This window comes from Vipera berus, assembly GCF_964194415.1.
Source record: "Vipera berus genome assembly, chromosome: 3".
Classification (NCBI taxonomy): domain Eukaryota; kingdom Metazoa; phylum Chordata; class Lepidosauria; order Squamata; family Viperidae; genus Vipera; species Vipera berus.
Window position 1 is genome coordinate 144,591,598 of NC_138204.1, and position 12,892 is coordinate 144,604,489.

A 12,892-nucleotide genomic window follows, 5' to 3' on the forward strand; every position below is an offset into this window, starting at 1 on the left:
ACCATTTCGCTCAGTTCAAGATGATGAGAGCTTTAGTAGTTCATATGTTGCAGATTTTAATTTTGGTATCTCTAAAAGTTGAAACTGTATTGTGTAGTTTAAACTGTAAGAAAAACTGTTTGGGAGATTCATCTCTTAATTCCTATCATTTCTTGAGTTGAGGTGGCACAACTTTCTCCATTCAGAATAGTAAAAATAATTAACTTTGCTGCTAAATGAAAAGCTTATTTTTCAGTCATTTCAAGCCCATAGTTTTTAACTGACCATCTTGGTAGTGTTTATTTATGGATTGTAATTGTGTATATGTCATCCAAGATGATCTCAAATTAGTTGTACATTTATATATATGTACAACTACAATAATATGTATTATATACAATTGTTTATCATTTCATTTTCTTTAATTCTAAGTCTAATTGTATAAATATTTATTTAAGGTTCATCTCAGAAGAAAATCACAGCTCCTGATATGTTTACAGAATCAGATGATATGTTTGCTGCATATTTTGATGTAGGTGCCTTAATAGATATATTTTATCACAGTTTTAGAATGCAGTAGTCTTAGTGAAACAAATACATAAAAACCTCTTAAAACTCACTAAATTATTTTCAGAAACAGTTTAGATTATGATTCTTCAACCATTTTTGTTACCATCTTGAAGGGGCTATTTTCAATTTCTCGGCATATAAATTGGTAAATATTAAAATATTTTTAAATTTAAATATGCACTGCTATCTTACTCTTAGGTTAGTAGAAGACAATGTGATAGTGTAGGTTGCTTAATATTTATTACAAGGGTACAGTTAATGCATGCTTATGTTTATATGTATTGTATTCAGTTATTCAGATATTTAAAACGCGATGAAAAAGCTTAAAGAAGTCTTTATTTCAGAGTGCACGTCTTAGAGCCGCTGGCTTTGGAAAAGACTTCAAAGAAAATCCAAATCTCAGGGACAACTGGACAGATGCTGAAGGATATTACCGTAAGTCCAGCTGCTAAATTTCCTTTACTTTTATCTGCTGAATAAAATGGTAAATTAATGCGTTTCATTATTAAAGTGTCTTTCTTCACTCTGCATAACTGATTTGTGTAAATTGCAGTGCTCCCACCGGTTCTTGGGCTTTGTTTTGAATATCCAAGGCATCTTACATGCTTTTCTTTTCCATTCCCTCCTCCCCCTTCCAGGTGTTAACATAGGTGAAGTGCTAGACAAACGTTACAATGTATATGGTTACACTGGCCAAGGAGTTTTCAGTAACGTGGTTAGAGCCAGAGATATGGCGAGAGCAAACCAAGAAGTGGCTGTGAAGATCATTAGAAACAATGAACTTATGTAAGTGAGAAAGTTCAAATGCTTTCAACTCTATTGAGACATTTGATAATAGTAGCAAATGTTAACAAATGCAACAGAAATCCTGATGAGACGGATTTATTTATTTAAAGTGTCACATTTATCAATTATGTGTATAATTAACTGAAATTAATAGATTGCAGCTGTAAGGTTTAGTCGCTAGAGAACGGGTTTTTCATATGCTCCATGCTTAAGTTGTTAATATATCAAAATGTTTTCCATAATTTAACAAAGTAGCATGTGGGAAAATGGGAATTGTTTGGCCTCTAAATATTTCTGACATTTAATTTATTCACTAGATCGTGATTTAGCCACATGTTATAGGAAAAATTGAAATGTTCTCTATTTCCTTAACTTCAGTTGTTCTTTACATTTAATTTATGTGGCGTTTGATGGGAACCTTTGGCAGCTTTCTTATCTTTCTTAGTATTTAAGCCAGAAATAAGTGATTTCAAAATGCAACAAAAGTAAGATGTTACTACAGGTGTGCACAGAATGGAGGTTATATTTTGTTCCAAGCCTGCAATAAACCATCACTCCTAGAAGCTTGATCGAGCCATATTGGGTCAATTGCAGTTTGGTAAATTGAAAATTTCTTGACTTTTATAGTTGTTATTATTTTTTTCCATGACAAGTTGCAGTGGAATCCTGCTTTAACTGTACAGGGCAAGTGGGGCAACACTAGTACATATCTTCCCCTGCTATCCTCAGCAGCTTCTAGCAAGCCAGATTTCACTGATCTGCTTCTTTTACCTTCCAGTGTCTTCTTTCCCATCACTCCCACAGCTATTGCCACCACTAGTGCTGTGCTCAGTAAAGAGCAGATTCTCAGCATGACATATCTCATTACCTTTCCTACCCTTACTTTTGGCAATCTTCTCCTCCCTCCCCTGTCTCCCCTCAATTGCAAGCAATGCTCTTAGCCTTTGTTTTCCTCTCCACTTAATCACACTGCCACCTCTATCTGGAACAGCCTGTTCTCGTTGATAACCAGAATAAAGCAGTCCTATTCCATTCTATGGAGCAAAAAAAAAATGTGACGTGCATTTTTCATCTCAGACAATTTCTATGCCTGGAACACTGTACGCCTAAACATTTTACATATGCCCCCAGATTTTGCTACATATAATAGGAAAAGAATATATAAGAATTAAAACATTATTTCTCGTAGTTTCAGGGTAAAACAAAAAACAAAACAGGCGTACCCAGAATTTGCATTTTTATTAATTGATCTGGTTTTGAATGGATATGAACTTTAAATCTCAAGTTTTTGAAATATTGATGGAAAACTATAACATTGAAAATTACATGATTGAATATAGATGGAATAGGATTTTGCTTTTTGTGTTCTGTTATTGTGATAAATTATATTTATTCAGGCAAAAAACTGGTTTAAAAGAACTGGAATTCTTGAAGAAGCTCAATGATGCAGACCCTGATGACAAATTTCATTGTCTACGTTTGTTCCGACATTTTTATCATAAGCAGCACCTTTGTCTAGTATTTGAACCTCTCAGGTATGTATCAGAAAGTAAATTTAATCCATTTAAAAATAGGTTTTTATAAAGCTAAAACCTCTTCGTTCATAACATAATGATTTATGAGGTTTTACACTGTTATAATGCTTCAGAAAGAGTTATTGCCCCAGTTTAATGATGATTATTATATTTCATAAATATATTTGAGGTTGAGTATAAATCTGTTCATGTATTCACAGTTTAATGGTATTAACAGTTTAAGGGTACATACGTGCTGGTCTCCAACTTCCCTGTTCCAATCAGCAATAATTTAAGAGAATTCTAAGTCTTCAACTTATTGATTAATATAGAGGATATTATCATAGGCAGCTTTAATCATTAGTATTATGTAGGAGATAATAAACATGCTCAGTTGAATGTAGTTATAATCACTTTCAGATTTTAGTAGTTTTTTATCTAATAGCTGTAATATTTGAATAATATTAAAGTAGTGAATTCTGACAGAGAAGAAACTAGTGGAAGACATAAAATTTCTAATGTGCATTTGAAACACTTAACATCCTTTCATTTGTGTGCAAATATAGAAGCAGTTTGTCAACTTGAAAGGATAATTTGTTTTTTTAGCATCAAATTTCTGCTCAGTTTCATTTGAAGTGGACATTGAAGAATAACACTCTGCAGTTGCTAGGAAACATCCATACTGTAATTAATGCAAATAAGTTTTCATAATCACCCATCTGTTGCTTAGCTGCTTGGTTTTCATAGAAACCCAGTTAATGAACTTAGCACACCTGCTCTTTTCATTGGTCCTTTGCAAGTAATTTGAGGAATAAAAAACACTGTAAATGTTTTAAAATATATTTATACCAAGATTTTTAAAATATTATTTTGCAGAAAATATTATTTAATTAAAATATGATGTTTTATTTTGTAAAAATGAATTTTGCATATTAGGTTCCATGCTAGTGTCAAAGAAGATAAAGTATCTATCACATTTGTACAGCTGGCCATCTCGCATAGTATCCATTCATTTATTGCAGTCCACCCTGCCTACCAAAAGTTCATCTTGTGGATTAATTGACCTTGCAGATCAGCATGAAATTAGTACAGAGTAGGGAAAGATTTAGCAGAACTAAAGATGGAAAATTTCTTGAAAGCTTGAAGCAATTGGAGGGAAATGCCTTTCTCCTAGAAAAATAAGTAAAAACATCCAAATATGTACAATCCTTTAAAAAAATCAAAATACATACAGATATAAATCAATAAATCAATGCTGATACCATTGTCTATCCCATTCCCAGAGTAGTGGAGCCATTTTTAATAGCATCATTTTATACATTCTGAGTTCTTACAAGTGCTGTGATTTAAGAGAAACCTCCCATATAGCCAAGCACAAGATCGTTAATGTTCCCAATATTATGGGCTTAGATTGAGTGGGGATGATTGGAATGGGAGGGTTACTAGGATAAAGCAGCAGTTATTTAAGTATACTGCTGAAAGTTCACAGTGGATAACATGCTTGCTTGGTGAAGAAAGGAGAATGACTATTGCCATGAATACTAGTAATGCTGCTGATATTATAAGCTGTAAATGTGAAGATTGCTGCCAGTACTGGTAGGTCTCATTTAGCGACCACAATTGAGAACAATAACTGTATTTATAATCTTATTTCAGCTCTGCTTTGCAGACCTGTGAAGATCATAAATGCGGACATCGGTTGCAGTTATTTTTTTATCACTGTCATAACTGCAAATGGTCACTAAATAAGGCAGTTGTTAAACAAAGCCCACCTATGAAGTGGTGTGTTGTATTTCTTTATATGTAAACTACATAAAGGTAGTCCTTGATTTACAACCATTCATTTAGTGATGTTCAAAGTTACAATGGCACTAAAGCAAGTGACTGATGATTGTTTTTCACACTTAATCATTGCAGCATCCCCATGGTCACATCATCCAAATTCTGGCGCTTGGCAACTGGCAGATATTTATGACAGTTGCATTGTCCCGTTCATGTGATTACCGTTTGTAACCTGGCTTCCCACAAGCAAAGTCAATAGGGGAAACCAAATTTGCTTAATGACTGAATAAGTCACTTAAAAGCCGCGGTGATTGGCTTAACAACTGTGGCAAAAAGGTCATAAAATGGAGCAAAATTCATTTAACAACTGCCTTGCTTAGCAACAGAAATTTTGGGCTTAATTGTGGTTATAAATTGAGGACTACTTGTATTCTCTTGTGCTGTATTGATTGTGTGTGTGTGTGTGTATGAGATGCTTCAGCATGCATCTAAAACTGGAAATTTATTAGTTTTGTACAGGTTTGTTGAACATGGTTTCTGCATGTATATCTCGTAGGTCCTATTGTTTTTAATCTTCAGGATATATTCAGAATTGCAGACCTCTGTGTTTCTCAGTGTTATGATTAAAAACAAGCCACTTGGGCAGTTTTTGTATATGTAAAAAAATCAGAACTGTCACCACTTCTACTGGCCTGGAGGACAGGGGAAATAAAGGAGCAAATAACTTGTTCTCATTTCCTTTTTTCTATGGCTGGAGTTCTCAAAGGACTTCTGGGAAGTCTAGATGCAGAACATTTGATCTCTTGAATTTTGTTTCATTGTCCAATGGACAAGGTTGTAGTGCAGACAGCTCTCAAGTTACGATAGTAAATGAGCTTGGCAATTACAGTCAAAAGTCATGACTGTTGTAACTGGACCAGATTTTACAACCTTTTTGTGGACGTCGTTAGGCAAATACTGCAGAAATTAAGTTTAATTCTTTTTCTGGAAACTGGAAGTAAACTCTGGGTTCTGGAAAAAGTCATGGGACCGTGGGCTGCTGTAAATAACCACAAATACATTCCAGTTGTCAAGTGGCCATGTCACAGGGACAAACCTTATAACTTTGGAACCTGGTCATAAGTAGCTTTTGGAGGTCTGTCATAACTTCAGACAGTTGCCAAGTTAACCAAGTCGTAAGTTGTAGAAGGTTATGCTCACTTTGTTGTGAGCCTGAAACAAAACAGATTTATGGTTCATTCAAATCTCCCTTTTGTAGTTTGCCCTGTGTTTTCAGGAATTGAAATGCTATAAATACTATGTAGGAGTCTTTTGATTTAATAGATTTAAAAAATCATTTTATGGAGTAAGGTATCAATAGCAATATATTAACACTCTCCTTATCTACCTTATTAGCAAATGTTTCATAATTCCGTTCTATTTTTGTTACCATTTTATCAGAAAAAAAGGGGGGATCCCTCCAGTGTGTTTCCAGTGTGGCTTTCTATCTAATAAGAAGGAAAGCAATTCAGTAGGGAACACCTGGAGCAATCAGAAGTGTTTTCTGCTTGTGCAAAATATTTATAAATCCACTATGCTATAATTTTAACAAGTACTAATTCTATCTCTTTTCAAATTTCATTGTATTGGTTCTCAATTTAGTATGAATTTACGAGAAGTTCTAAAGAAATATGGAAAAGACGTTGGTCTCCATATCAAGGCTGTGCGATCCTACAGTCAGCAGTTATTCTTGGCATTGAAACTTCTGAAAAGATGCAACATTTTACATGCTGATATCAAACCAGACAATATTTTGGTAGGTAATCTCAGTTATAGTTCTACACCAATTTCTTTGAAGGAAGCAGAAATAATATTTATGTTAATTTTCAATTTCTCTGAGAATGAAAAATCTTTATCCTGAAAAATATCTAAAGATTCAGAATATTTTAATACAATAAAAGATACATTACAATTGACAGTTGGTCTGAATTTAATGAGTATTATGTAAGTTCTTTAAAATAACTTTTGAATGATGGTTCTTCCTCCATTAGCTGTAACATTACAGCTGAATTGCCATATCAGTTGCTCTCATTGCCATACTGTCATTTTTTTGTGGTCCCATGATACTAGGATTATCAGTGTGTGTCTGTCTGTGTGTCTCAATAGTCTTCTAAAAATACTTGAAAGAATCCTTTTTTCTACTTGTTTTATTTTGATCCAGGATGATTTTCTTTCAGATGCAGATATGAGTGCATGTACTCCTATTACATGCCAATTATTGTTTTTATTTATCATTTATTAATGCATAGTTGAAGTATAGCGTGCAGTGAAGAAATGATAACAATTCTTTACATTAAAAGCTGTACATAACACTTCTACCACTCTTTGAATAGTTTTGCAAGTCAAGCGCATATGAAACAATGATTCTTATTACTTTCTGCATCTATAAAATAAGGAGTACCTTCTATTCTTGGTAAGAATAGCGGAATATATTTTAGAATATATTCTTAAAAATCTTAATAAGAATTGGACAAAAACATATGTTTATGTTATAAAAATATGCTAAGTGTATCGATCTTATATTCAGATATATAAGCACTATTAAATTTTAATTGTATATTGTATACATTGATTAATTTAATAAAGATTCGGTCTTTGAGTGTGATATTCAGCCTCCTGCATATTTAAAACGTCTTGGAGACTGAAACTAGGGTAATGGTTATGTGTAGAATGTACTAGTCTAGGAGTGGAGCATTCCAGAGAAACTCCACCACCAGCCCACCAGCCCACCTATTTTTTCCTTCAGATTGTGCACACCACTCTGGCGGGGGGAGTCCAGAGGTTTTACTAGAAATTAATCCTTCAAAACAGAAGCAGGACATAAGTGTTCTAAAAAATATATATCCTTTTTGCTTCTTGTTTAGAGAAATATTTTCAAGAAAACTGCTGGACAGTTCCTACAAAAAAGAAAAAGAATTGGCATAGGCCAAAGGAAGAACAGAATGTTTGAGTTTTCTAGAGTGTTCTTTTCCAATAGCAGTCAACTTTCTACATCCCTTTTGTATAATAAATTAATTACCCCAAAAAGAGGGATTTCTAATGGAAGTGCAGAACATTGATCAGATGATAAAATAGAAGAGTATTTTGCCCATTGTATTTCAAAGTGGAAAATGTGGAATGGCTTATGGTTTAGAGTATCGCGACTTCATTTTTTCCGTTGAATTATCAAATGCATAAAATTCCACTTGTTTTCAATAATGTTGCTACAAACACCTCTTTAATAGGAAATGTAGAATCTTCAACAAGATTAATACATGGTAACACAATCAACTTCTCAATATTTTGATATCCACATCTATGCGCATGCACACACACACGCAAGCATGCACATATACAAGTGGACCCTGCTACTTTTATCCATCATTATTGCTTTTGCTTCTTTCAGGTGAATGAATCAAAAACCATTTTAAAACTTTGTGACTTTGGATCAGCTTCACATGTTGCTGACAATGATATAACACCGTATCTTGTTAGTCGATTTTACCGTGCTCCTGAAATTAGTAAGTTGATTTACTTTGACTTTAGCTTCATATTATTAATTTAGATTAATTTAACTTTTATTGGAGTGTTTTGATTGATAATTTTGGTGCGATATCAATAGGTATGATCCTTAATTAATATGAAAATGTCTTTAGAAATTGGAATTTGAAGCTTAGATTACAGCTGAATTGGAAGGTAGGGGCCACTTAAAAAAATCTCTTGGTTTGGGGGGTGTAGCCTATCTAATCTCCTTAAGACATTTTTTTTTCTTTGTTGAGAATTATGCCACCATTTTTATCTTTTTTCTAAGGATCCTTAGTTTGTTCTTCCCAATCTTTTTTCCCCTCTTGGTTAATTCTCTCCTCACAACTTGATTAATCTATCCTTTTTGGTCCTTCTTTCTGTTCATTGGAGAAGTCCCTGCATCATCCAATATACGAGTATGCCTGAGACATTAGGAATTTAACATGGAACTTTGCATGTGTGTTAATGTATTCTTACTCATCCTGTTTTTTCTGATTGAATGAAAGTCATAGATGCATATTTGAAACAGTATAATGTGACTCAGACTTTGCTACATCATGTAGTAGTATTTTACCCAACCTCTTTTCATCTATCACTTAGCAGTTGATTTTACAAAAGACAGCTAGTATTTCCTTCACTTACTTGTAAATGACAAAATAAGGAAGAAACATGAGGAAAGTTACTGTTAGTGACACAAAGACACTTAACATACAGAAATACTTTAAATATTATAATTCTCTTTTCTGCCAGGCACCTTTTAAAAAAGTAATGATATTCATTGTAGTTTAATATGACCAATAGCTTGTAATCTAAAATTGTTCTCCTTCAGTTATAGGCAAAATCTATGACTACGGTATAGATATGTGGTCTGTAGGCTGTACATTGTATGAACTTTACACTGGGAAAATATTATTTGCTGGGAAAACCAATAATCATATGTTGAAACTTGCTATGGACCTCAAAGGAAAGATGCCAAACAAGGTAAAGAAGTGAAATCCTTATAAAAATCAACAAAGTTAGGTGGGTTTTTTTCCCCTTTGAAATATCCAATACTTTCTGGAAGGATGGGATAGACTTGTTTCAGTTTTCTGGAGTTAAACTTATAGTGTATGACAGAATGAATGAAACTTCATTCTAAGAAAATGTACTGAAGTTCATTTTTGTGTTCACCAGTCATTGAAGTAAATGTCCTCTTGGGTTTACTGTTTGTATGATAAAGATTTAAACTTGCATTTTTAAAGTTTTTTAATGCCATTATTTCCAGATGATCCGAAAAGGGGTGTTCAAAGATCAGCACTTCGATCAAAACCTCAACTTTATGTACATAGAGGTAGATAAAGTAACAGAAAGGGTAAGTAATAGTGTAAGCAAGATTGCTTTCTATGGCATCCTTAATTAAAATTTTGCATGAAGGTGTTACGATGTATAAGTATCTTCCACAAATAAGGCTCTTTGGTTTACAGAAAATTGTGAGGTATAATAAAGAATTCAAAATATACTGTGTGTGTGTATGTTATTAGAAGGGTAAACTTAAACTGACCAAAAGATTTATTTGGTTTGTTGCATTTATTTATAAAAGATCCTTCTGTCTTCTTCATGCTATTATTAAAGTTTTAGTTTTTTTAACCCAGACATTATAGGAAACAGGTAGCTATATCTCTAGCCTACAAGAAAATATATTTTATGTTATGCTTCCGCTCCTGAAGTTCCAGTGCTGCACTTAGACTCTGAAAACATTGCTATCCAAGGGGGAAAAAGGATGCGTTATTAAAGTCTGGTCTGTAGCACTGGTTCTCTATGGACCATAGTCCTGTAGAATACATTTGGAAAGAATAGATTGGACTAAAGAGAATGGATTAAAGGCCCAAAATATTAGTCATTTAGGGTTTAAGCAAATACAAGGAGTCCTCAACTTACAACCGCAATTGAGCCCAAAAGTTATTTTGCGAAGTGAGACATTTGTTAAGTGAGTTTTGCCCCATTTTACAACCTTTCTTGCCACCGTTGTTAAATGAATTAAGTTAGTAGCACGGTTGTTAAGTGAATCTGGCTTTCCCATTGACTTGTCACAAAATGTCACACAAGCTGATCACATGACCCCAGGACACTACAAGTGTCATAAATATGAACTAGCCGCCAAACTTCTCAATTTTGATCACGTGACCTTGGGGGTGCTGCAACAGTCATAAGTGTGAAAATTGGACATAAGTCACTTTTTTCAGTGCCATTGTAATTTTGAATTGTCACTAAATGAACTGTTGTAAGTCGAGGACTACCTGTAGTTATAATACTGTGGAAGTCTTGTTTTCCCCTTCCTGTTCTTCCAGTTAACAACACTAGGACCATGGTACAGTTATTATTGGTAAAAGTGTTTTGCTTTCAAAAGCCAAATTTCAAAAACTCTTAACTGGACTGGCCATTTCGTATTCTTGATAATTTTACTATTATTTTGAAAATAAACGCTGGATGCCCTTGTCTTGGTAGGAAAAAGTGACTGTGATGAGCACCATTAATCCAACAAAGGACCTGCTTGCAGATTTAATTGGGTGCCAACGCCTCCCTGAAGATCAGCGCAAAAAGGTTCACCAGTTGAAGGACTTGTTGGACCAGATCCTCATGTTAGACCCAGCTAAACGGATTAGTATCAACCAGGCCCTACAGCATGCCTTCATCCAGGAGAAAATTTAAATCCAGTGAAGATATTCAAAGGGTTTGAATAGTTAATATACAAAGACTGATGAAGTTTCACTGCAATTTATAAATGTACATAATAACATATAAATAATTCCCCTGCAAAATTGAGGAAGAATGATATATTTCAATTAACACAAAGGTGGATTATTTCTTTTAGAAATGTTAGAGTAAATCTGTTTGTCTCTCATGTGAAGATTTTTTCACTGTAGAATTATTTTAATTGCCAAGACTGCACAGGAGTACAGTGCTAAAATATATAGTTGCAGTTCCTCTCAGTAATACATGCACACATGCGCACATGGACTATATATATATATATATACATATTTATATATATATAAAATCTGATGAAATATCAGTAAGACTGGGTGGTTGATTTTGGTTTTTAGGAAATTTGGCTTCATTTTTGTCTCTGAAAAATGGCCAGCATAAATGCTGTTTATATTACATTTTCCTAGGTGTGTGCGTGCAGGCCACAGCAGCATGCCCTTGGTGTAGTCAGTGCCGAAGGGGGTCTGTTTCTTCTTGAGCCTGCCCACAGGGATGGTCTCCTCTTTTAAAGCAGGTTGCGTACAACTTTCAGTACACTGAAGGTAAGCTAAACCATCAACATCACTGGTGTTTAAGATGTTAATTGTACTGGATCAACTGACGAACAAAGAGTCGGTCACTCTGTAGCAGAATTCCCTGCATGCTTTATAAAGGAGATATACCTATATATATAAATATATATATATATATATATATATACATATATTATTTTCTGGCATTACAACTGTGGCATAATTCCAGCTTGTGTTTGATCATCACATGGAAAAAAGTGGAGGAGTATGCACTTGATGGAGAGAGCGCCTTCAGTGTACTGTTTATATTACTTTTTTAAAAATATCAACTTGCTACATAGACTTTATACTTTTTGTTAAATACAGTTCACGATGGCATAAAACCAGTACTTAAGTCATTTTCATTTACTAACAACAAATGCTAAGCTCTGGTTCCAAAAGTCCTTATCTCCTCTTGGCCAGATAGAAAGCACCACAATTTTTTTAGCTGTTTGTATGTCATTTGAAAATGTACTGCTTTATGCTAAAGGTGTTTTCATTTGTTCATTGTTTTCATTATTTGTGATCATGTTGTCTTTCAATACAGGCATAAACCTTCCACTCTTGAACAAAGCAGCTGCTTTTTAAAAGCGGTAATTGCTTCTTTACCTTTTATTTCTTTTGTAAATGAAACTTTAAGAAATGTGACTTTAAAGTGTTGTCTCTTGCATAAAATAGTTGACATTCACTTATTGTAAAGTGAAGATTGTTCTGCTGCATGTAAAGTGGACCATGCAGATTTCTGTATGTTTTCGGTATGCTTCATTAGATAATAAAGTCTTTTGTGAACAAGGCATTGGTAGCCCTTTTTAAAAGATTTTTGTCTCCAGTGTTGCCGACTCAGGTAAACCATAAGAACTTTCTTTTTTTGATAGACCTTTAATTAAAACAATTACTAAAAGATGTGATCCCCTGAAAGAAGTTTTAGATTATTAATTGTTGACAATTCAGGGTAAATGTCCCAAGCCCCCTGCAGATATTATCTGCTTTCAGTGTTAAGAAATTTATTCCTGTAGGTTATTGAATTAGATGTGGGTTTTAACTAATGTTTGTGCTGTTTTTCTTACTTTTCCTTTTTGATGGTGCTGAGAGAGACAAAGGAAGGCAAGTCACAGGCCACTCAACGCCTACTCCAGGGGGTCTGGTTTGCTGAGACACCATCTTCACCTTCCTAACAAGGTTATTTCTGACAGCATGTGTAGATAAACATTTAGCAACCACTTAAAAATAGTTTGTTCATCATGAAGATACCCAACTGAATCAATGAATGTTTTGTCAACCCAATAGTTTTATTAAAAGCAGTTCATACAACAGATGATTCATATATGTTGCCTAGCTAAAACCTAGATGCTTTATAACATTTTGAAGTTTGTAAGTAGGATTTTTTTAAAAAAAATCCAAAAGGCATGTTCTTAAAATGAA

At 33.9% G+C, this 12,892-nt stretch overlaps 1 protein-coding gene across 9 annotated transcripts in view; it reads left to right on the forward strand.

The window, feature by feature from the left end:
- PRP4K (pre-mRNA processing factor kinase PRP4K) overlaps positions 1-12,892 on the forward strand; it is a 30,788-nt gene that overhangs the window by 16,322 nt on the left and 1,574 nt on the right. For 2 of the 9 annotated variants that reach the window (XR_014025872.1, XR_014025879.1), the window contains 9 exons: positions 438-511; positions 894-984; positions 1,188-1,335; positions 2,733-2,870; positions 6,273-6,426; positions 8,056-8,170; positions 9,004-9,155; positions 9,439-9,525; positions 10,659-12,649. Coding sequence is in view for 1 of the 9 variants with exons in the window: in XM_081323260.1 (XP_081179386.1) it covers positions 438-511; positions 894-984; positions 1,188-1,335; positions 2,733-2,870; positions 6,273-6,426; positions 8,056-8,170; positions 9,004-9,155; positions 9,439-9,525; positions 10,659-10,862 (1,163 nt within the window). In the remaining 8 variants the exon portion in view is untranslated. Of the gene's footprint in view, positions 1-437; positions 512-893; positions 985-1,187; positions 1,336-2,732; positions 2,871-6,272; positions 6,427-8,055; positions 8,171-9,003; positions 9,156-9,438; positions 9,526-10,658; positions 12,650-12,892 lie in introns of those variants that run through there. The other 7 variants (XR_014025878.1, XR_014025875.1, XR_014025877.1 and 4 more) reach the window with 7 other exon arrangements.